This window comes from Heterocephalus glaber, unplaced genomic scaffold (assembly GCF_053883595.1).
Source record: "Heterocephalus glaber isolate CG9 unplaced genomic scaffold, H.glaber_assembly_v1.0 deba00001666, whole genome shotgun sequence".
Classification (NCBI taxonomy): Eukaryota; Metazoa; Chordata; class Mammalia; order Rodentia; family Bathyergidae; genus Heterocephalus; species Heterocephalus glaber.
Genome location: NW_028258406.1, coordinates 14,649,347 through 14,675,561, shown reverse-complemented (window position 1 = coordinate 14,675,561; position 26,215 = coordinate 14,649,347). Strand labels below are relative to the sequence as shown.

Here is a 26,215-nt window from a genome sequence, read left to right as displayed (position 1 = left end):
GTGCATTTCCACTGAGCTACTCCCTCAGCTTCTGGTACTTTTTCTTAAATGAGGTTGTTGCTTATGTATTTGTTTTCTTTCTCAAATTCCTCATATTTGAATAATGGACCTTATTGGCTGGTCTTCTGGTTTTCTATATTCTTTTAACCATTCTTTTTCTCTGTGCTGTATTTCTATTAAGTTTTCATTTTTCTTATCATGTATTTCATTTCTAAGAGCTTTTTTCCTTGTTTGTTCCTTTTTAATCCTGTATTATTCTGTTTTAATAATGTTAGTGTATTCTTTTCTTAATTCTTTGACTACATGAATGTTGGATTTCTTTTTTGTTTTCTTTCTGTGTGGTTTTTCTCCAGATTTCTGTTTGTTTCTTTTGATCTTTATTTTTCATTTTATAGTCTTTCCTCAGACAATTACTAGTCATATGTAAGAGTAAGGAATTAAATACTGATAAGAAATTTGTGGTGAGGCTTGTCAGTTCTTAGCTTCACTGTGTGACAACTTGCTGGGCTGTTTGTTTGGGGTTCTCCTTATCTCGTGTATTTCCTTCTAGCTGATTTGATTCCTATAAAATTCCTTTTGATTTCTTGCCTAGAAGTGAAGGCTTATCTACTAGCATTCTTGAGAGGAGCAGAAGTAGTAAGGGAGACAGAGAGTGAAAGGTCTTGGAGAATGAGTGTTAGCATCCCAAAGTATATTTCTTCAGCCTTGTTTGGAGTGAAATCTACTTTCTTTGTGCCTGATTTCCTTAGTTTCCTGAGATCTTGTGTTTTACTTTCAGATAGTATACATGGGAGAGGTAGTTGGGATCTGTGGAGCTGGTTCAGTCTTCCTTATTTTGGGGACACCCCCCCCCCCCCCGCCATGCCCCATCTCACACAGTTGTGCTATTGCTAATTCCTAAGCCTTTGGGGGATTTTGCAGTTTGAATTGGGTTAGTTCTTTCTGTTTGCTAAAGATTTGATTTTGTACTGTTTGCTAAATAATTTTTCACTTATTCATTTGATTTACAGCTTCCAAATTTTTGTTGCTGTTGTTGTTTTTTACCTCTCAATTTCTTGTAGGTTTTATAGTTTTATATCTTAAAATATTCCTTTTTTGTCATTTCAGTGGGGCTTTTGGGGAAGGAGTAAAAATGTCTTCTAACTGTTGCTATACAACTATCTCAACATTAGAATACTGCACTATTAAATGTAAAGAATACTGCTAATTTTAAAAAAGCCATTGCTCCAAGATATCACAAATACTGAAAATAAATTTTAAGAATATATTTATTAGAAAGAAGAATAGTATATAACTTAGTTCATAGAAGTGATGAAAAAAGTTAAGAATAGATTTAGTTAATATTTTATCACATTTAACCACTCAGTAACCTTGTAAATTAATTTTTTCCTATTTTACTTGTGTATAAACTGAAACTTACTGAATTTATTACAGAGGTTAAATGAGTTGTCTAGCAGATGTGCCATATGTGGCAGTAAAGCGAAGCTACGATTCAAAGCCATTTTCCCAATTGAATATTTATCACCAATTCTATACTGTTAGAGTGGCTGCAAAACCAAAAAAAAAACAAAACCAAAAAAACAGGAAGGCTCAATTAATTGCTTTCTGTTTCAGTATAAATCATGGAATTTACGTATAATGTAACAATTCCTTATAAGCCCTTGATCAGGAAAAAGTGGGTAAAGTCATCACAGCACAGAGCCTGGAACTCAGTAGACATCTGGATGTTGAGTTAATTTGGACATGTTTCTTTTGAAATTGTATGGAAAGTTTCTTTTTAGAAAGTCCATTTTAATTTTCTAGTAATTTCAGTTCAGTCTTTGTACCATTGGCTTTAGAATTAAAGTTGTTTTTCTTGAGAAAGTTTAATATAAAAATATGACACCATGGAAAGGATGATTTGTGTGGGTACTGCAATATCTGATCCCTGGCTGATTTTTGCCGTGTCATGGTTAGGGTTGAGTGTGTCGTGATAAAACATACTTGGCTCATTAAAAGAAAGCTACAGGGTGGTAAAAATTTTAAAGCATCTTTACACTATTTAAAAAGAATAATTATATAATAATTTTAGATTATAGTTCAGGTTGTTTCCTTGTCTCACATGTATTTGAATGCCCCTCTTTTCCACCTCAATTTGTTCTTTACAGTTTGCCCAAAAGCTCTTACTTGACTTTTCATCAGTCATTAGGCATAATTGACCTTAGCTTCCCTTTGCTTTCTCTGATACTCTTATTTTTGTTTTCTGCCCACCTTTCTGGGCACTCCTTTTCAGACTCTTCCAGATTCTTCTATCAAACTGTTTTAGTTTTTTTTGGATGTCAGAGTCCTCTTCCCACTTACACCTTGTCTCTAATTCCCAAGACTTTAAAGATGGTCTGTATGGCATCAGCTCCTGAATGCATACTACTAGTCCAGCATTTTCTTCTTTAGTCCTTTGTCTTAATAATGTCTCTGTATTCTTAAAGGCTTCTCAGTCCTAACAGGTAGTAAACTTAACCCTTTATTATCCTACCTCTCAAATTTTCTTATTCTTTCATTGTTCTTAATTTGATAAATTTCAGTTCTTCTGTTTAGAAATGTGAGTCATTCTTCATAGCTTCTTTTCCTCATCATTGCATTTGACCATTACTTTTCTTTCCCCTCTCTACTGCTACAGCTCTAGCCTAACATAACACTTCTCAGTTAAAGTAGCGCATGCAGTAGCTTCTTCACTGAGCCTACTGCATAAACTTTCTCAAATATTGTATGTTATGACCAGAATGATATTCTTAGAAGTGGGTATTTGTTTATGTAACTCAGTTGCCCAAATCCCCTTGAAGGCTTTCCATTTATTTTAAGGTAAATACTTTCTGTACTTCCGTACTCCTAGCCTTGTATCATGCTACTGTCTCCTACTTTCTACTTGACATGTTTCTCACCTGGCCATTCTTCCCTCAAGGCCTTTGCACATGTTTAGTCTGAACATCCCCTATTCCACCTCCCTACATTTTCTTAGCCTGTCACTTTTGAAAGGTCTCTGATGTACCGATCTAAACTTAGGTTCTTTGGTATTACTGACAGAAAGTACCTTGTTCTTTTCTTTTATAATACTGCAGTTTTTAATTAGAGTGTGTGTGTGTGTGTGTGTGTGTGTGTGTGTGTGTTGTGATTATCTGATGATTTCAAGCTTCATGAATAAGTATGTTTGGTGGGCTATTACATATCAAAAGCCTATTTCAGTGCTTAACAGTGGATACTCTGTTTAATGAAGAAAATATATTGTTAATATTGGCACAAGAAAAGGAAACATTTTAAAAAGACTATTTTGATGTATTTGAAAGTTGAATAAGTTTTTGTAGATTATCATGATACAACATTTTCTCCTTTAATAGATTAAGAATTGTTTTACTTCTTGCTGTGTTTGTGAGCCAAAAAAGCAGTGCTTAGTTAGCTGTTTTAAACAAGCATTTTGTTTTATGTTTATTTTGTATTAACTTATGCTTATGCCAATAAAAAGTCTCCAATTTGAATGAAACAATTCTCCATTTATTTCCAAACTGGAATTATCGCTATTCTTTTTGCTTTTGACTGGTGCAGCCATTCACATACAATGATTCTTAAATGTCTGAGTATTACCTTGGAAGTCCTTTTATGCAGTTTTAGCTGTTAACAGTATAAACATTTAACTGGTAAAATGTTACTTATTTGTATTATGAGTTTTTTCTTACTAAATAATTTAGTAAAAATTGATTAATTACTTGTTTAAAATTTCTGTGATCTGCTTTATGAAGCCAGAGGTTAGGGTTTATATGGAGGGGCAGGAACCATGGAAAAGGTTTGGTAGTGATCAGAGTTAGCAATAAACTTTATTGATTATAGGTTCTAAAGTGAAAAAATGAAGGCTTCCCTTTTTTTTTCCTCCTCCTTTGGTAGTACAGGGGATTGAATCCAGGGTCCCATACATGCTAGGGAAGTACTCTACCACTGAGCTACACCTCCAGTCCCTTTGATTTTTATTTTGACATGGGTCTTCCCACATTACCTGGGCTGGTATTGAACTTGTAATCCTCCCATGTAGTTGAGATTATATTCGTGTGCCACCACACACAGCTAGGCCTTCACTTTTAAAGTTGGAATAATTAAAAACAAGGGAAAATAAATGATGTTGTCATGTAGTAATTATCAGAGGTTAGTTCTGAGAGTCTCTGAGCCACTTTCTTTGTGTTCATATTGGTTGGTGCCAAATCAGTTGCCTGGCATAAAATTATTTTTGTGTTGACTGGGGAGATCTACTGTGGCCTGGTTTTATTAAGGATTAATTTTACATCATGGTACATGATCCTGCCCTTCCTTACCAATGGAACCCACAAGAGTTACTCTAAATTTTGTGTGGGGAAGACAGATGAAATAGCCTCTTATTTTTCTAGGCCTCTCAAATTATTTTTGTAATACCAGCTGGCTATTCGGGTTGAGGAACTCCTGATATCCTGTGTACATGCCTTAGTATTCTTTTTTGAGTGAATTACAGATGGATGGGTTTATAAAATTGCTCATTATTGTAAGACTTAGTTCTCTCCCGGATCATCTAAGTTTTCTGATTTCTTCATTAGACTGTCTTAGTGTGTATTTATGTCATAACAAATAGCCTGTTGACTAGGAGTGCTTTAAAGGTATAAACGTAGTTGAAATAATATCTGACATTAAATTTTCCATATCATGTAGCTGTGATATATTTTTAGTGCTGATAGTAATAAAACTACTTTTGTATGATTTTTTTGGGATTGAGTCCCAACAGTCTTGAAGTTGGTAAGATTCCATTATTCAGGTTTCACAGAGGAAGAAAGAGATTCAGGTTCTAATTTAGTCTACAATTACATATCAACTACCTACTATGTGTTATGTATTGTTTTTAGCTTTTTTATAAGCTCTACAACAATTGAGTCATAGTAGTGGTAATGCTAGTTAAGTAGGAATAGTTGAAATTCAAAGTGCTTATTATGCTCCTGTGTGTTCTAAGCATGTTACTTATATTAGCTGATTTAATTCTTGGAACATCCTTATGAATTGTAAGTACCATGATTATCCTCATTTTACATGTGAGGAAACTGAAAACAGAGATACTAAGTATCTTATTCAAGGTCATACAGCTATTGAGTGGGAACAGGGATTTAAATCTAGGCAGTCTGGTTCCAGAGTTTGTACTAATTAACTTTGCTCTATTGCCTCTGCAGCATGTTATCAAACCAGAATATTCTGATTGCTTCCTTAAGTCAGTTTAAGTGCACTGGAAAGCAATAGGAACAGCAGTGGCTTAGTCCTATTTCCTGTTACTATAATAGAGTACCTAAGCCTGAGTAATTTATGGAGAGAAGAGGTTTATTTTGGTTTTGGTGGCTGGGAGAGCCAAGATCAGCAACTGTGTTTAGTGAGGGCCTGGTTCTACTTTAACTTATGGTGAAAAGCAGAAGGCCAAGCAGGTACAAGGGGAAGAGGCAAAAAGCAGGAGGGGCAACTTCACATTATCACAACCCATTCTCACTATAACCCAGTCCTGAGATGCATTAATCCCTCTTAATGCTCTACTTCCCAACTTAATGCTCTGCTTTAGAAAGGTCCTACTTGTCAACACCACCACAATGGCAGTTGAATTTCAACATGAATTTCAGAGGGGACAGACCATATTCAAACTACAGCGTGCAGCTATTTCTTACGTTATTTCCTCAAAATACTCTTGATGAGATCTTGGAATTTGGATAGGGATGATATTCTTTTATGTTCAAGAATATACATTTCATGAGAACAGTGACTTTGCATGTCTAGTTTACCACTGTATGCAGTAATATGTCTGAAATGTATGTCAAATAGGTGAATTCAGATATATATTGAAAGGAAATCACAAAAACATTCAGGATAGATGTAGAATCATAGCCAAATACTTTGCCATCCTGTTGCTGTAAGGTACACAATTGTTTTGATAGTAGTAAGATTGAGGTCTTTATAGATATATTACTCTGTTATGTGAAATTCTGTCTCCAGCTTATCTGCTATCAAATGGGTATATTTATTAAGTACTACTTGTAAGTGTAAATCATTATATCTAGACTTGGTTTAAGCAAAAGTATAATCAAACATGGTTCTTTTCTTCTCGGGGTGTGTAAAATATCTACATTGGGAAATGGAATGATAGGATAAGGACCAAAAGTTTATGCAACATGAAATAGGAAATCAAAGAATCAGAAATTTAAAATGGGAAACCTTGAGATTTCATGTAACTTTTTCGTTTATATATGAAAGAAAGGTTCAGAGAAGTTAAGTGAATTCTCTCATTTTTTAGTAACTGGATCACATAATACAGAATTTACCTTTGGTGGATCAAGATAGCATTACCTGAACTTCCTCTTCAGAAGTTATGGGGGAAAGGATAATGTTTCAGACAAGAAAATGTTAATAAAAATGGGAAATAAACATCTGGGCAGCAATAAGGGAATAGTAGAATTTACTAGAATAAGTTTGTTATTATCAGCTAGAAAGTGTTAGGAAATAACTGGAAGTTGAATCTGGAGTGATTGGCTCTCAATAGTTGTTGACTGAATGGTGTTCGAGGAAGTTAAGTATAAAAGGAATCTGTAGTTTGGAATCGAATGGGAGGTAGGAAAGATAGTTAAAAATTATATTTCTTTAATTAATGAAAGAAATGAAGGGGAAAAAAACGAAATGAAAGGGATAATGATTTCCATTATAAAATGATTCAGCACAAGATTCCTTTCCTAAAACAGATTCCTTAATTTATAAAAGCACTGTATTCTCTCCATCTTTTCTTCCCTCAAAGTAATGTTTCAGTTCTCATTTTAGGGGGAAATACCCAACAACTTAAAAATTTGGTTTTCCCCAAAATCTGTTTTCCTCAATCTCATTTTAAAATTCTGAAGGTACAGTTTTTATCAATTTAATGTTTTTATACGGTTTATTTATATCTAATCCAAAACAGATGTGTTCCACATATGTTTAGTAAGAAAAGAAATCCAAGTGAACTAATATTTCAGGATTGGTTCTTTACATTAGTGTCTGAAGAAACCTCTGCTTGCTTTTTTTTCATGGGTTCTGCATCCATGGGTTTAACCAACCTTTGATCTATTTTATAGTTATACAATGATTGATATTTCTAGTGATGATTCCTTCAACCTTAATTGTACTTGTTATTCTCTTACCACGTTTCAGAAGAATTTTCTATTCCAAATTATTAAAATTTCCAAAATTATTACCAAAGAATAAACTTTTACTTAGGAGAAATTTCTTCAGTAGAATCCAGTTTCAGAAAAATAAGTATAGACTCAGTTTCATGACGTGAACATTTCAGTAAATCAGATCAATAGCCTTCTGTTGGTTCCAGTGAATTTTTACCATAAACTGGCAATATTCAGAAATTTTCTTTAAGCTTAATTTGGTCAGATTTCATTAAAGTGCCTTTAAAAACAAACTTCACTTTAATTAATTGAATTATACTAATACAGTTTATGATTCACATCTTCAGTTTTGTTACAGCTTGTATTCGCATCATGTATTTGTTATTGGAACAAGCAAGTGTTAATTTATATTAATGATTTAATGTTTAGTTGAAAAATAAGATTTACCTTGTTTATTTGTTCATTATCCTGGAAGGTAAAATTTTATCTTTTTAAGACAAGTATATTAGCTATTCTGTTAATTCAGTTTTTTCCACAGTCATTTATTAAAAAATACCCCAAAAACCTCAAAATACCACCAATTAAGTCTAGTGGTATATTACAAGAGGAACACACAAACAGAACAGGGATTGTTTTTAGAAATATACAGATGATAGAACATTAGGCAATCAGTAAATGAATTTTATCTCATTAATGGAACAGAAGAGTAAAAGCCAAGATACCTTCCAGAGAAAAGAGCACTTGATTAAATCCAGTGTTTGTCCTGGCTTATAAACAAATGAAGACATGATAAAGCATGTCATGCTTGATATATCAAGCAAGACAGTATTCAGAGTTTTTGCAATAGAACTGCTTTCCTTCATTTTCATTACTTTTTTCCTAATTTATAAACATGGAAGCTATTGAAAGAAGTGATTGAATTTTTTTGAACTGTGGATCTAAAGAGATTTGATTTATTATTTACTAGTTATATGTATCTTATTTGTTTTACACTTTTCACCATCCAGTAATACAAAATAATTCAAAACTGCTTAAAGGTAGTAATTTTATCTCTTACAGAAGTTGATTGCATTTTTGGACACTACTTATTGGTTGTGCTTTTACTCAATTCATGTAGACAACTACAGAGAAGACAGAATGTTCTAACTGCTACTTTTTTAAGATAGATGGGCTAAGATCCACTTAGGATTTTTTCTCTATTGAAAGTTTTAGTTATTTTTAAATTGTACTCAAATTCTTAGCCCATGAGGATCTGTAGTCCTATTAGAAATTGATCAAATTGTGTAAAAACAACTTTTAACAAGTGGACACATTGGCTTAACAAAACCAAGTTGTCTTCATTTACATATATTACTGTGGGACCTAAATGCCATTGGTGCCAGTAGCCTGAGTCTCAATACATGAGTAGGGGAGAAAAAAACAAGAGAAACAAAAAAAGGAGTAGATGACCATTAAAAGGAGACAATGGGATGGAGGAGAAAGAACCGGATCTAGTTATGTAATAATTTGTTATACAGCTGGTACAGTCCTCCATCATTGGACACTTTGCTCATTGCCTACATCTATGAATGTAGCCATGTAAAGTATTTTAGTAAAATAATCCAAGGTAATTCCAGCAGTTGTTAGTCTAGAAGGGTTTTTACAGTATTTCTGTTTTTTCCTGGTCTTGTGATGACGTGTTTCAGAAATATTGAATGCTTGTTATGTACCTAACACTTAGCAGAGGTACTAAGGATTCAAAGAAAAGACATGGTATTCTTCAAGAGTTTTGTCTGGTACCTCAAGGAAGCATCATAAGATCTTGATAGGTTTTTTGAATGAATCCAAATTAAGCTATATCATGTTCAGTTGTTAACTTTTTTTTTTTTTTTTGCGGTAGTAGGGATTAAACCCAGGGCCTTACACATGCTAGGCAAACAACTATAGCCTCTGCCCTCAATTGTTAATCTGTATATAGTATGCTTGATAGCTTCTATGTTCAAATTAGTTGATTTAGTAAAGCTATACAATAGTGAGCATTGAACATAGTGAGGTAGAGTTTAATGAGTACACTAGCCTTAGCATCGAACTTGTCTGATGTTTCTTCTACCTCTTCATGATATAATCTTTGTAAATGAGTTAACCTTTGTAAACCCAATTTCCTTACCTGTTATGCACTGCATGGAAGGATTAAAAGAGATGAAGTTTGTAATGCAACCTGGCTCATTTATTCTTGGTAGCTCTGTAAAGATGGTGGCTGCTCCTCTAGTGCCAAATAAGAACCATCCCTTTGTTAATCACTGTAATTTAAAATGGAAAGCTTATGTACATGTTCAGAGGCTTCGTCTGCTATAGCCTTCTAAATCAGTGGTTCTTTCTGTGTCTTTGTGACATTTTAGGTGCAGCCTTTCTCACCTGGGGTTCCTTAAGAGAATTTTTATATAGAGTGACTGGTCTCCTAAGAGTGGTAATCATCTAGTACCACCATTTTAGATGTGATACATAAAAGAAAAATGAGTTTATTACACACAGTGGAGGCACTAGGAATTCATTCTTTTGCTGAATTCCATGCTGCTAGGAATACATTATGTTTGAGAAGTGCTTTGAAATTCTTAAATTTATAAAAACAAGTAGTTTTAAGCATGCCTTCCCCCTTTTCTTACGGGGGTGAAGGTACTCAGAAGAAATAGAATGTCATATAGCAGTTTACTAATCTCCAAAACAGATCCATTATCTGAATCAAGTTATTTTCAGACTTTTTTATTCTGGAGTGTTTTAGATGGCCATAATGATGTGGAGACCATCTGTTCCATGTTCAGTCCCATATGACACTGCAGAGTATCTCCTTAGGATGAATGGGGTTAATCATTTGTTTTTAATAAGATAAATGAGTCAGTATCTGATTTTTAAGTTTCAAAGTTGCGTTGAACAGGGTTTTGAAATTGAGTATAAAGTTTCAAAACTAGTGTTTTTGTAGTAATACTCAAGTGGAAAATAATAAAGATTCCTAAAACCCAGAAATTTTGAGGAATGCTTTTTGTTTTGCATCTTTGAGTTTGACACTGCATTTTAGTTTATTAAAGACTGAGAAATTCTGCAGAAGAGAAACAATTATATTTTGCAGACTCTCCATTTTTCTCATGTTACAGCTATTACTGACTTGTTAGAACCAGTGTTCCTTCAAATACATTGGGAAATGTTAATTTGTTTCATTTTATATATGAGAAATGTCTTGAGTCATGTAGTTAAGTAATGGCAGGCTTCAACTAGAGCCCATCTTACCATCCTGTTTTCTGTAAGTTTACAATGTATATTAGTAATAAAAGTTTAACGGTGGTCACTTCAAAGTGTACCAAGTGGACATCTGGCAGACGTTTAAGAACATGTTTTGAGAAGTACAGCACTGACATATTTGAATGCTCATTTAATTAGCCCTGTTTTTGTAAATAGCTTGCAGTTGTTAGGGATATATGTGGTAGTAGATTCCTAAGGGAATCTGTCCATAAATAAGTTAGAAGGAACTAGTTATCATAAACGTTCAAAGATAGGGAAACTGACTAGTTTGTTCTATGCTCCAGTAGTCATCTACACTTGATCTTAGCCAAAAGGCCTAGAAGTGATTGCAGTAGTCATCTGTATAGAATGCTTCATGAACTTCACATTCTTAGATTTCTGATGTTGGAGAGTTAAATGTTGCTTTTAACTAAGGAGCTGTTAAACCTGGTCTACTGTTTATCCAGTTTTTTATGTATGATAACTTAAGAAATGGAATTCAAGTACAAAAGGTCATGTCAGAGTCTTAGGAGAAACATTGAAGTCTTTCAGGGTCTAAAAGACTTATTAAAGAGTAAAAAAGATGATCACGGATATGTTTCTGAAGATACACTTGTAAATTCCGGAAGGAGTGTTTGCTCTTGGGAATGCTGATGGATCACCAGGTAACTACAGAAAGTCTTAAGAGAACTAGCTGAATTCAAGTTTTAAAGAAAGAATGGAAATATATTTTTTTTACTACTTAGAAATACCATAATGGGTATTGCATCTGAATATGTAATCAGTGACTTACTAAAACATGTGGAGAAAGATACATTAGCTTCATTTCTTATTGAAGGTATATCCACATGTGAAGATTTCTGACCTAAGAGTTCTGGTATTTTTGGCACTCGTAGTACTTAAACTAAGATATGTTGTAGCTTTTACAGTTTTACTGATAGCCATTACAATGGTAACTAAACCATTACAATGATAACTAAATGATATATCATCATATTTTTAAAATTGGTGGTGATTTTCTTTGTTCTTTATACCTTTTCACTGCTTTCTTTTTGGTGGTATTTTCCTTTTTAGCTATGGATTGTGACTATCAAAATTTGCTCCCAAAATGTTTGGAAAGTACAAACTGTTATGAAAGCTATGAGTAGTAAGACACCCAGATTAAATTTTTTCCCCAGGATTTAAATTTGGAATATCAAAAAAATAAAAATAAATTTGGAATATCAAGTTGGACATTTAAGTTCTCTGGTTTGTAGTCTCATTGTGTAGAAATCAGCTACCTGATAAGTATTTGATAAACACAGGATTTATTAATTTCTGATCATTTGATGGTATGGACCTAAGGTTCATGATGTCCTATCTCTGAGCCTTATGTGTCCTGACATGACTTTCTTCTTAGTCATCTCAGGTTTAGTTGCTACACAATTGCGAGAGTAGATTAAAGGATTTTTTTTTTGTAAACAGATAAGCTCTGACTTTAAAAAGAAAAAAAAGAAAACAACTGTACCCTACTTTATGATAAAGCACCAAGTGGAAAACACCTTGTTCTTATTCAAAATGTTGAATGCTAATGTCATTTGTATTGAGTGTTTTTTTAGATTCAAAATGAGATGAGGAAGGAAATGACCTTCTTTTTGGTCTTTACTTTAAATACAGATTAATTCATGTAGCTCAGCACATAATCCCTAGCTTTTTTGTTTGTTTTGTACAGAGTCTCTTTATGTAGTGTGGGCTGTTCTTGTATTCCTGATGTAGCCCAGTCTGGCCTTGAACCCGAAATCCTTCTGGCTTGATCTAAGTGCTAGGATTACAGGCATGTGGCTGCCACCACATTCAGCAAGCAGTATTTAATGACAGATTGGACTGATTTTTCATCTGAATGGGAAAATATAAATTCATATTTCTTAATTTCTTAGTGAGTAATACATAGGGATTGAAACTTAGGACCCTTCATTCTATTTTTTATTTTAATTTTTTGGAAATAATTTTAGATATCAAAAAGTTGCTAAAAGTAGTATGCAGAATTCCCATAAACTGACACCCAGCTTTGCCTAGTGTTCATATCTTATATAGACCTGTACAAATAATAGAAATCAGGAAATTAATACTAATCTATAAATTTTTTGAAATTTTCTACATTGTCTTCTGAATGATTTTTTTTCTGATCTAGTATTAATCCAAGATCTCCTGTTGTACTAAGTCGTTATGTCTCTTGCATTTGAGGCCAGTTCTTTATTTGCCTTTCATGACTTTGACACTTTTGAAGGGCACTAACTAGTTAGGTTGGCCCCTCGCTTCGTGTTTGTCTCATATTTTCTCCTGGTCAGGTTGACAACGTGCATTTTTGGCAGAATACCACACAAATAATGGTTTGACCTTATCTGTGCTTTATATTAGCCAGGTACGTACTGTTGATTTGCCTTTAGCTGGTGTCATCTTGATCATTTGTTTTAGGTACTTACTGTTTTTTCTGAACTATCAGATTACAGTTTTTTTCTTTGTAATTAATAAGTGTCTTGTAGGGGGAGAGATTTTCAATGTAAATATTCTGTTTTCTCATGTACTTCTATCTAATTTTAGCATCCATTCTTGCTTGACCATTCTAGCCTTTTAAAGTTAATTCTTTAGCATCTTTTTGTTTTGTTATTGACTATATGCCATTTTTCTTGTCACAAATGGATAAAGCTTTCAAAGGATGTAAAGGTAGCCTAATTCGTAAAACATAAATATATTTCTTGCTATAGTCTTTTATGTTCACTTATTTCTGAGTGCATTTGTGAATGTAGCACAATCCAAGATCCTGGAATAAAGAAAATACTAAAGGGCCGGGGATTTAGCTCAGTGGTTCTGCCGCCTGCCTCGCAAGCGCAAGGATCTGAGTTTGATCCCTGGTACCAAAAAAAGAAAATACTAAAAATACAACCCTTTCTTTTAAAATAACATACATACTTCAGACTCTGCTGACCATCGTAAGAACAAAGCCAAAAATTTCATATTAGAGAAGTAAACAGGCAAAGAAGATATTACAGAGGTAAAATGTAATGAATAAGCTAATAATGAAAAAAATACTGTATTGTCAATAAATTACAGATTTTCTTAAAATTGCTTTCATTAATTATTTCTTTTTGTCAAATATATAAACATTTTTGTTCAGAAGAGTCAGACAATTTTACGCATTTTTGTGCTTCATTGTCTTGACTCTGAGGTTGCAGTTTTATCCATTTTTGCAGTTGATAATAATTTATGGAGGTATATTTTAGTTAATGCTTTTATCTTCTGTAATGTATTAACTGCTCTAAAAATGTATTCCATTGTGAATTCTTTTTCATCTGTTCTACTTCATTGTTTACCTTGGTCGATGGAATATGAGGACACGTTTGTCTTAGTTATTTGCTGCTTATCTTTTTTTTTTTTTTTTTTTTGCTGCTTATCTTTTAACAAAGCTTGACTTTTAAATCTAGTACAGTAACTTGAATCCCAGTAACATTTTTGGATAGTATCTTTTCCAAAAAGAGGAGAAAATATATTTATAATGGAATTTGATTAGATATTGAGCCTTTAAAACATTCTACTAGTTAGGTTTTCCATTTTCTCTACAACTTCTCTTTTAGGAAATTATTTTCCATGATTAAATACATATCATAATGTTGTCAGTTTCTTAAGTTCCACGGTTTTTAAAGGTGTATCCCATTTGAAAATACATACAAGATTTGTAGTTTTCGCCTGCCTTGCAAGCGCAAGGTTCTGAGTTCAATCCTTGGTACAAACAAACAAAAAAAAATTTTGGTAGTTTTAAAACCTTTTTTCTACAGAGTCAATGTAAAATACAACAACACCTTGGCTATTTCTAAGGCAACTGCATTTGTTCGAGGAAAAAATTCTGTACTTTTTGAAATTGAAAATTTGGAGTTGTTATGGCAATAATCTGACTTGATGACACTTTTAAGTCTCTGAAAAGAACCCTAGAACATCTATGGTAGGTGTTACGATTTGACTTTCAATGTATTATCTCTGGATAATACCTTTGAAATTTCTGTTGACTACATTAAAAAATTAATCATAGAAGTGATAATCTCCAAAAAAAGATAGTAAAATATTTACTGAATTGTCTACTCATTGTGCCAAGCACTTTTCTTGGGGCTGGAGATATACAAAGACGGCTTTTGTTAAAAGTATTCCTTCCTTTTCTTCTTACTGTTTAGAGGAATTTGTGAAAGAATTGGTTTTATACAAATGTCTTAGAACTGGTGAGAATGAGTGATAAAAGATAAGAAAAAGATGTTACATCCTGCTTCAAACTCATGTAGAATGTCATGTTTTCTGAGTAATCCATACATTTATAAACTAGCAAGGTTAACCCTAGATCAGTTAAAACACAAGTGAATTGAAATCATGGTCTTTGCAGAATGGTTACATCTCATTTCATTGCTTCGAAGTAGGTATAGCCTTCCCTTTTTCTTTGGTGTTAGAAAAAACTAGTAAGTTATTTGTGCTCATTTTAATAATTTAGCATTGAGAACAAATATTGCAAGTAGTCTAATTTGATATCTCAATTTCTCAGTGGTATTAATGCTTAGTTTTATTGTTTCTGATTTGAGTATAACTGGGTGTTCAGTAAGATCTTAAAAAATTTGTATTTATAGAAAATGTTAAAATGGTTTTATTGTAGTGGTAGATTAATAAATTTGAAACACTCATTTGAAGGAGCATCTCAGCATTACTGATTTGTTAGGTTTGATTTGAAGTGTATTCTCCAACAGCATGTTAGTCCTGCAGTAGAATGCTTGCTTTTTTTCCTTTTAAAATACCACAGGGAAGAATGCTGTTCATTAAAATAGAATTTGATAAGGTCCTGTTATATCATTCTTATGCGCCTCTGTCAATGGTATTCTCACAAAGGCTGCTCTTGTAATGACCACATTTTGAAAGTGCCTGTATGTTTTTCCTGTATAAATGATAACATTTTCATATCTAGGGTCTTGGCAAATTATTAACTCTTGAAGCAAGAGAAATACTACCTTTCCCCAGTGATCTCAAAATAATACTTAGAGAAGTCTGTGTTTATTCATTTCTGAGTAATGAGTATGTTGAAGTTTTGATAATTAAGACAAAATAAAGATATAATCCAAAAATGATCTGATGTGGGAGACATTTATAAAAGGATCATATCTCCAGTGTACTCTCCTGTTTAACATACCCCTTTGGATTTTTTTTTTTAGAGTGGTTGTATTTTTTAAACATATATTGTTAGGGTGTGATAAGTAAATAAAGGGTTTGGAGGTGTAAAATGTGAAGTTCATGCTGATAGAGAAGATATAAGGTTAGTTCAGTATTAATCTGTACAAGATAGGATTTCTTGGGAGTTCTTTTTCATCTTCAAAGTGAAGTGTGTTTGTGAACTTTGAAAAAAAGTCACTGGGTGTGTTTTCTATTTCAAAATGGACTTTTCCTTTTTGCTTCTTCACTCAGCTATATGTTATTGATATTAAGAATTGGAGTAAAACTGGAAAGTTGGGAAAATCATATCTTGTTTCTAATTTCTGCATAGGTTTTTAGCTATCTTAATCACTGAAGTTAAGTTTGACTTAGATATCATTAATTTGGAAATCTTAAGTAATTATTATGGTTTATATTGAAATATACGTGAAAAGGAATGGTTTATCAAGAAAATTGATTATAAGGGACTAGAAGGTGATTCTTTAATAATTTAAAAAATATTGTTGTAGCAGGTATTTTTATGTAGGGAAAAAGAAATATATGTAAGATACCTCTGATGTTCTAGTTTTAAGCATTTCTTACCTGTAAAGGAGCCATCCCCAAAGAATTGCTATGGAATACTTTGCTAATCTCTTTGGAGGTTTTGGATTCTTAGAACTATCTAATTAGAAAACATTTCTTGGGATATTCAGTATTCAAATCTTTTTTTCTAATTTTTGCTTTTTCCTCTTGTCATCCCTCATCTGTCTCCTCAGTGTGATAGATAAAACTCTAAAATACTTTTTAAACCTGCTGATATAAAAATTCAGTCTCTTCAAAATGAAAGGCTTTTTAGAACTTTAAATGTGTTGGAAAGTTTAAATGAAAAAAGAGCTGCCACTTAAACTCATGAAGTACTTTCATAGGTGCTTATTTGATACTTCTTGCCTAGAAGGCAGTTATACCTTCTTAGATTCCTTTTTTATTTCTTTTAATTTTTGGAAATTACAGATTTGATAATTTAAATTCAAAGATTTTCTTTTCTTGGGCCAAACTGTTTTCAGTTCTTGTTTGTACAGAGTTGGAAATGTTTCTAAGCAGAACGGTTAGCTCATTCTTTTCATCTTTAGGCTTTTAAAAAGTTTAGTGTAAATGTTGTCAGGTAATGGAATTAACCGTTCCTTTTCAGCTTTGGATATATTTCCAAACTGACTGCCAGAGCCAGGAGGAAGTGAAAGCATTAAAACACTAACTTTGGTTGGTTGCTACTTACTTAGTGCTGAGACTATAACCTTTGTTGGTTGGTTGATAGAGAACAAGAGCACAATCCTCGTTCCACTACAGGTAAGGAAACCTTGTGATAACCAGTTGGTGTGAATGGGAGATTATGTGGTAGTATTTTTTTCTTAATTTATCACAAAATATAACATGTCCCAGAAATAAGACATAGGGGATTTACCTGTTCCACTGTGACTGACTTACTCCATAGAGCAGGGGTATGCAGCACCTTTATATTTAGAATAAGATCTGAAATTTAATGGAGGTATATCACTCTGGACCACAAAGAATAATTGATCCTTTTTCCAGAGGCAGCATTTAAGATTTATCCAGCAGTCCCTTTAACTTTAAATACATATCTGCTTATCTTATTCTCCTTTCAGCTTTTCCTTGATGCTATATGCTTTGAACTTCTTTCTCTCTGTTTACCTTTTCCTATAATAAAGCTAACTATTTTCCTGTCTTTACCATCATCTATTATTTGGGTATATCTTACAGCTTTAATTTCTACATTGTAGCCATTATTGATTATTTCTAGTCCATCTTGACCCAGAAAAAAATGATCAGCATTTTAAAAAGATTTTGAATCTATATTACCTGTATCTACTATTCTGCCCTCCCAGTTGTAAAGATAAATGCTTGAAGAATAGACCTTTTTCAGTGACAGTAGTCATTGCTTTGATAAAACTTGGGTTTAGCCTTGTATTGCTATAATATTGGCCTGTAGTATGTTTAATTCTGTAAATTACTGAACCCTTGAAAACTGATAACAAATTCAGCTTCTGAGGCATTCCAAAAGTTTAGTGGTATCCCTGTTAATATGCTTGATTATTCTGTTTCTACTTTTTCAATCCATCTTCTTGTCTTTGGCAGAAGAATTAACTGGGACTCCTTTGATATATCTGAGGTTGAGTGCCTTTTCCCTGTCATTTTAAGACAACTAGTCATAACTCATAATTTTTTTTTTTTTTTGGCTTTGGTCTTCCACTTGAAGTTGTGTGGTTTGTCACAGAGTGTGTTATGGCTTAGATACAGGTCTCTTCTTAATAGTTACTGAGGAATTAATCATTTGTGACAGACTTATAAAATTCAAATTAAGAAGGTGGTAAAGTATGTCCAAAGATAGCTCCTTTTTGTCCTGAGGATAAGCCATTACAAACTCAAATGACCAGAGAATGTAATTTCTTAATAAGAATTTTTTCTTAAATCTATATTCAGCTCTATTTCAGTGCTTCTCTCCTACCAGAGGTGCAAGGAGTGATCCTAGAACCACAGATACAGCCAAGACCACGGAGAGCTTTTGACGTCAGGGGTCCACTTTCTCCACTGAACCCTTGGAGACAGAATATCCAGCTTCTGGAGAGAGAGGGAAAGGATAATAAACAAGTGGGTGCTTTCCATTATTTACTTGGGTTTATTTTTAGGTTGGAGTGTCCTTCCATTACCCATTTTATTCTATTGGTAAACTCCGTGGGTTCATGTAAGAACCAGGTGGGGCCACAATCTCTTTTGTTTTTTTGAGAGTGCTAACTAGTGCCCATTCAAAAACAAAACAAACAAAAATCCCATAAATTTTATTTAATTTTCTCTCCAGATAACTAAAGGATGATTTGGGGCACATGATTTGGTGGATATGTGTGTAGTCCACAGAAATTTTAAAAGGGAGTATTTATCCATTTGGCCTTTATGGTAATAGTGGACTTCTAAGTGCTCTCATACATTCTCATAATTTAAAAGTTTTTGTATTTCATCTTTGCCAAGATGGACATCTAAAATCTCTTTAATTTATATAGTAGATGTCCAGGTGTTACCCTACCCTATTAGTGAGAACTTTTTGGTCTTTTTCCTACCTCAAATATTAGGCTTTCATACTAGATGTTCTAGAAGATACAATGATAGTAGTATTGTTATGGTTTTACTGTCAAATCTAGGCTTCATTCTTTAATAAAATCAATATAAATGAGTATAAGTTTCAGGATATAATATCCTTGAAAGCTATGTTTAATATACTCAAAAGAAGTTTTCTAGTCCTAGGAATAGTATTATTTGTGGCAAAATAGCCCTTTGCTGGATTTTTCCCATGGCATTAAGATAGTTTTCTCTTAGTTTCTTTGATGCCAAGGGTAGGATTTGATTCCAGGAAGTTCTTATCATCTACAATGGGTAGGATGTGAACTTTGGTGCCTTTGGCAAGTTTTCATTTTTCCTTGGTGGATTCCTTCTGTGACTCCAGGTGTCTTGATAATGGGAGACCGGTTTAATTGTTCTCTAATTGCCCAGATTTCTTTCAACTGGTAAAACATCATACTTCTTCAGCAAAAGGAATTCTTCTAGCAGAGCCTTCATGGATGATATCTGTCACACATGCCAGCATCTGCAGTTTGGAAGGCAGTGGTGAATGGATCCATGCAATATGTATAGAAGACACAAGGATGAGCCAGCCACCTGATCTTGTTATTTATAAACTTTTAAGATTTACTCTTGGTCTGAAAATGGAAAGGCTCAAATAATGAAATAATCTTTTCAGATTGGAATTTCATGGCCATGAAAACATTCCTTTCTATTCAGAAGACTGAAATAGAGGAAGCTTGAGAGACTCCTTTCTTTTAAAGCAGCTCTCTGTATCTGTTTCACTTAAAAGATTTCTGGGACTGAAAATCACCTTAATAAAGTAGTAGGTAAACTTTTTTTTGGAAAAGTACTATAGGAAATCCAAAAAATTATTAATGGTTTTTTTTCTTTTTTCTTTTTTTGGTTACCTGATGCTGAAAGGAGCTAGTGAATAAAGGGTGATTTTTAAAGTTATTTAAGACTTTTAATATTAAGATACACTCCTTTATCTTTTGCTGCTCTTGAACCTTACTATAATCAGAATCAACAAAGACTGTAGGGTAGAAGTAGAAGAGACATCTTTGAAATTAAGTAATTTTATCTGTCTTCTACATGAATAAATACCTGTTAAACTTGAGGTATTGTTCTGCACAGAAAGCATACTAAAGTTTAAGTGATACTAACACAGAATAGTAATTTACAGGGCAAAGGCAATTTGTAGTATTAGAATAGGCCTGTCTTTGAGTAAGTGTTGCAAGCTAGTTTTATCCAAACTTTCAATTAATGATAAAAAGCAGTTATCAGAATGTTTGTTTCTTTATTTGGTATCTATTAATTGGTCAGTCCAAAGCTATTAAAGAAATTTTAAAAAAATCATTAGGTGCTGTCATTTTGTGATATTTTGTACAAATTTTAAGAGAAATTCTAGAGTTTCTAATATGGAAAAGCTAAAGTGTTTTAGAAATGCCAAACATTTTAGAAGCCACATTTGCTTAAATATAACCTGGCCTTTAGCTTTCCTTGGCTTATGATGAGAAGTGTTTTTTTTCTCATTGATTATAGATAAATTTTTGTAAATATTGTACTTAAAACTAAGTTTAAAAGATCAGTTGGAATTAAAATTTCCCCAGAGAGCTCTGAATTTTCATTAATGATGATAACTTTATTTGACTTGTTTTTGTTAATACAGTTTGCAAACACATGTGTACTAAAAAAAAAAAAAAAAACTACCTAAGATTTTAGAAGGAACTCAGAGAATTGAAAGTGAAATTTGCTTAGAAATTTAGCTAGTTGAATTTTTGAACTGTGGTTCAGTACAAACCATTTTATGGCCTGTAACGTTATTAGCTTTTTGATTTAGCTTTGAAGATGAAGGTGATTTAGTTTCTTAATTAAATTTTAGCTCTGTTCGTTAAAGTGTGCAAAAGAAATGTAAGTGCATTTCTCTTTACCTCATGCCACTGCAAACTATTTAAAAGTGAAACTTTTTGTATATTAATGTGAACTGATTTGTTTAAACTTTTATTTTGATGCATTTTCCTTTCAGATTTTTAAAAATAATTTTGTCACAATATACAGCCCTATATTTTTCAGTGTTTATTTTATGAATATTAATATAAGCTAATTTTTCTAGAATGACTAATTGTGTAATATTTGTATTATGTGATCATTTGAAAACTAATAAATATTTTCTCCATTAAAAATGTACTTACTGATAAATGACTTATTTCTGTTTCAGGAGTAGCAAGTGAAAACTGCAACAATATTTAAATGTATTTTAATTTTATGTGTCTTTCTTCAAAGTGTTTCTGAATATACTATTCTGTTTTTAGTTAAAAAAAACTTTAATAATTAACTTAATTGAGTTGATACTGTAAGTATCAGTAGTAATTTGGTCAAATATTTTGAGGCTAGAGTGATCAAAATATAACCCCTTACAAAATAGCATGCGGTCTCTCTATTCAAAGCAAGAACATTTGGAAATAATGCTGATTGGAGAACTACTCAATTCTAAAGTTTTGTTGCCAAGAGAAAAGTGTTTTATATATTAATGTTCTGCTGGAACAAATAACTGTAAAAGGGGTAATTTTGACTTCAGAGTCTCTTGCTTCGACCTTATGAAGACAGCATGGAAAAGAGTAAAATTTGATTTTAATGATTTTTATCAATATGATTGCTTAAACTTACCTAATTAAAGCCACTGGAACAATTTACCCTTTTTTGATAGAAGCAAGAAGATTTCTTTTTGGAATTGAAGAAAAGTTATACAAGAATTGGGCTTCAAAAATTTAAAGTAAATATTAAGATGGAGTCCTACACAAAGAATAAAAATTGAATTAATGACAATCTATGGATTAAAATGAAATAGTTTGGTTCTTAAACTGTAGTCTAAGAAAAGACAATTATAAAAGAAAATTATGATTTCGGATAGCTACTGTAATGGAGAACAGGGAAAGCATACTCAAAAGTTTTGACAATTAATCTGGTAAGTTTATAAAAGATGAGTTAAAGAGTCTGTGGACAAGATTTTATATTTGGAGTTGAAGCTATTAAAAGATTTACAGATAATGCACTTCAGTAGGAGACTGTATTTTATGTGAATACAAAAAATTTATAAGCCTTTCCTGTGTATATACAAAAGGATAGGGTTGGGGGTGAAAAATATGCTTCTTCAGAACCTTCAAAAGTATTGCAACAGTAATGGTGAAGTGAGTTTTAAATAAGGAATATTTCTTACATGAACTCTTTCCTACACCAACAATAGCCTTCAAAATAAAAATATTGCAGAATGTTGAACTTGGCTTACAATTGTATCTTCAAGATTTAAGAACATAAGCTTATGGCTTAACCATTATTGATTAGATTACAGTATAACAATCTGTTTGGATTGTTATTAGTGTGAAAACAAAAGCCCCCTCCTGCCTTTTGGTAGCTTCTGCTTTAAAAAGTCACAAGCAAGGTAACTGCAAAGTACTGACCTGATAGCTTAAATATGTGGACAAGTCTTATTTTCCTTTGTTATACTGAAACAGTTGAGAAGTCAGTGCTTAGATGTTCTAAGCAATTCTTTTATTTTTATTTTTTGTTTTTTTGGTTTTCTGTTAAAAAGATTTCATATTAACATAGTCCTAAAACCTGAACAATTTATGTTTCAAAAATAAGTACCTAGCTGCTCTGGAGTTTTTAAAAATTTCACTAGTATACACACCTAAGGAAAAAATGTTAGGGAACTTTGAAGTATGCATCGGAATTTTCAGAAATTATGATCAAGGGATCTCTGCTCAAGAGGTAAGGTATGGCATAGGTAGAAAAGTGTTCAAAGTATGTTCAACATAATGTCTGATGACAAAGTAAATGAAAACAAGCTTGTATTTTTAGATAGATGTAGAATTATAAAAATAATTTTTGAAAAACTTTTAGAGAATAGACACAGACAAACCACAAATATGTTTTTGCCTGAGTTTGGAGTGCATTTAGAAACATTTATAGGCATTGTATGTTTTGTATGTACATAGCCTTCAGTATTACAAGGCATCTTCTGCCTTGGCTTTCTTAAAGAGTTTATGATCTATATTTAATTTAGTGAGCACTAAAATATTGTACTTTGCATGAAAAGCTGAGTATATATTTTATAAGATTATTGCCTGGATTCATTTTGGCTGTGTATACCTGTTTTTATTAAATGATATCTGGGACTTAGAAAATAATTTCTTGACTAATTTTTATTTTATATGAGAAACTAGTTTAAGGAATTTTATAGTAGTCACCTACACTAACTTGGGAGTCTTTCATTCCTAACACTAAGAAATAATATTATTGTCTAGTATATATCATTGAAATTAAATGTACTTACTGTTCTCTAAGGAATAATAGGTAGGTTCAAAGAGTATTAGTATAATTCTGAGTATATCTAAAAATAAAGGAAATTACAGCATTGAATATGGATGAAATAGGAAAATACTAGGATTTTTTCCCTAGTATTAAAATTCTAGTATTAATTTATTCAATGTATGGTAACAGAAAACACAATCTTACACGTGTATGAATTCTTTTTAAAAAGAGCTCCAGCTTGTGGACATTTGGCTCGCTCTTAAAGGAATTCGCTCTTTATTCAGTTTTTCCCTTTATGTAAAACAGGATAATAATGTTGGTGTGGATTAGTGATACAGCTCACCATCTATGAGCTACGTGGTTCCATATTCAGGATGGTCTAATGGGACGAAGTTAATCCAGAATTAGCCCCTACGCCTTTTTAAATTGAAATTACCTTAGAAATTATCCATTTTGGTACCCTTATTTTTATGTAGTAGATAATTGATACTTAGAAACATCACACCATTTCTAATTTTACATTATTGATTAATAAATTGTCTATAAGACTCAAGTCTTTTGACTGTTGGTTCAGAAATAGTTGCCACTTTACTACTTTCTCTTGTTTGATATATATATATTTTTTGGTACCAGGGATCGAACTCGGGTCTTTGCGCTTGCGAGGCAAGTGGCAGAAGCACTAAGCCAAATCTCTGGCCCAATTTTACTTTTTTTTTTTTTTTTTTTTTTTTGGAACCGGGGATCGGACTCCAGTCCTTGCGCTTGCGCAGCAGGCGGCGAAACCACTGAGCTAAATCCCCGGCCCTACTACTTTCTCTTGTTATACCTAGTTTTGGATGACAGAGCGTATCTGATTTTTTTCAGATATGATAGTATTCAAATAACTTAATTACCCATCAATTCCAAGCTTAGGTTTTTTTCCTCCCACAGATAAAGCATTCCCATGTTCCTATCTCTTACTCATGAAACTTGGTTTAAAACTTTTGTAGATCTTCCCTGAACATACTTGAGTTTCTCATTGTTTTTCTTAGTGTTTTTGTTTTTGAGGTAGGGTCTTGCTTATATAGTTCAGGCTGACCTTGAACTACCTGTATAACAGATTGGGCATGAACTTGAAGCAGTCCTCCTGCCTAAGTCAACTGAGTGCTGGGATTACAGGTGTGTGCCACCATGCCCGGCTCTTACTGTGTGATTCTGAACAGAACAGAGGTGCTCTGCTTGGACTGTTAGAACATATGACTAATATGTTTGTCCATGGACTCCTCATGCCACTCTGCCCTTAGGTATTTATACCTAAGTAGTGTGCCTAGTCTTATGCGTGTTGATATTATTCAGGCAGAGAAATTATGTAGTGATTACACAATATTTTGTTTGTAAAACTCAGTGTAGTAGCCTATGGAAAGGCTATAATGTGCATAACTTAGTAAGAGTAAAGCTGACTCAAGGTAATAACTAAGACCTTGGGAAATTGTAGATAGAAACGTATAATCTATTAAGGTATTTTTGCTTTGCTTATTTAATTCTGATTTAAATACTTGTAAAGTATACTAAATAATATGTATGATAATGTAGTAAGTATATGTATAATATGAAATGCTAGTTTTCAGGCTATCCTAGAAAATTTAAGGACAACTAGGTGTGTTGGAGCCAAACTATCTTTGTTACTGGCATTGAGAAGAATTTCAACTTGTATTTAGTAACAAAATTAGAAATGAAAGACAGTGGTTCAGTGGAAAAATTTGGAAAATAATACCAAACACCAAAAGAGTGAAGAAGTAGCCTTGGATATCTGAGAGTGTGGCCCAGATTCTAGTGCAAATGATAATTTGTGTTGCTTCTTGAAATGTAGTACAGACACTCAACCATAGCACCATTGTTTCAGTGTAATCATTTTTCTTAAATTGTTAAAATGTTCAGCACACCCCCCACCCTCCCAGTCTTAAATTGCCTCCAGGAAGATAAGAGGTGTTTAGTGGTCGAGAGTACTAATGCCCCTGCATGGAAATACTGGTTGACATAGAGTGTGCAATTATCCCTTGTATCAAGGGATTGGATCCAGAATCTCCATGCACACCAAATCCACAGATGCTTAAGTTCTTTCTATAAAAGGAGTCAGAATGCATATGTCCTGCCCACATCCTCGGATTTACTTCATATCATCTCTAGATTCCTTACAATATCAGTGTAAGTTCTGTGTAAATAGTTTCAGTACTGTATTATTTTTAATGACAAGAAAGTTACATAAGTGTTACAGTACAGTTATTTTCTCAGCATTTTCTATCGGAAGTTGGTGAATTGTGGATTCAGAATCCATCGCTATGGAGGGCTATTTCATAATTGAATTAGAATTTTGGGGAAAAGAAACATTTACATGCCTGCTGTGTGCACATTTGCTTGGTGTTTTACATATTTATCTAACTTATTCATCTAATTTAGTTATCTGTGAGAAAGGTAATTTTTCATTTTACATGTAAAGATACTCAAAAGGTTACAGAACCTGCCCAAGAGCATGTGATCAGTAGGCGGTAAAGATGACATTTGAAAGTAGGTCTGTAATCTAAATCTGAAGAATTCTATTACACCATTGATTGTCAAATATCTTTGCTGACAGAATGCATATTCTCAGGAAAGTTTCACATAGAACCTTGCTATCTAAAATAAATAAAAGTTACTCTGTTTGCTATGCATTAATGAGCTTTTTAATGAGCAATTTTAAGTTTATAGAAAGATTGATGAAGGATAGGGAGTGCCCATGTACCTCTTCTCTCCCATAGTTTTCTCTGTTAACCATCATGTATTTATCATGGAACATTTGTTAAGGTGATGAACCAATATTGATAACATTATTAACTAACGTCTATGTTTTATATTAGGATTTGCTCTCTGTCATACAGTTTATGGAGTTTGCCAAGTAATGCCATAAATTCTCCATTACAGTATTATACAGTTCAATAACTCTGTGTTCTCTTAATCATGCTATTGCGGGATCATGCTTATGACCCAGCCTATGCCTAGTTCTGTAGTGCAGACTCCTAAATTTTTCCAAAGTGTTCAATTTTACATCCCACCAGCAATGGACATGAGTTCTATTGCTCCACTTTCTCATCATATGTCAGGGTTTGATTTTGGCTACTCTAATAAGAATGTAGTGGTATTTTATTTTA

At 32.8% G+C, this 26,215-nt stretch overlaps 1 protein-coding gene across 7 annotated transcripts in view; it reads left to right on the top strand.

Annotated features, from left to right (window-relative positions):
- The window catches only part of Tsc22d1 (TSC22 domain family member 1), a 154,972-nt gene that overhangs the window by 9,042 nt on the left and 119,715 nt on the right, over positions 1-26,215 (top strand). Inside the window, exons 2-4 of one of the 7 annotated variants that reach the window (XR_002394653.2) lie at positions 16,801-16,955; positions 18,108-18,275; positions 19,170-20,505. The exons of 1 other annotated variant lie outside the window; for it this stretch is intronic. Coding sequence is in view for 2 of the 6 variants with exons in the window: in XM_087197322.1 (XP_087053448.1) it covers positions 16,801-16,846 (46 nt within the window). In the remaining 4 variants the exon portion in view is untranslated. Of the gene's footprint in view, positions 1-16,800; positions 20,506-26,215 lie in introns of those variants that run through there. 5 more of the 7 variants (XR_002394654.2, XR_002394652.2, XR_015445862.1 and 2 more) reach the window with 5 other exon arrangements.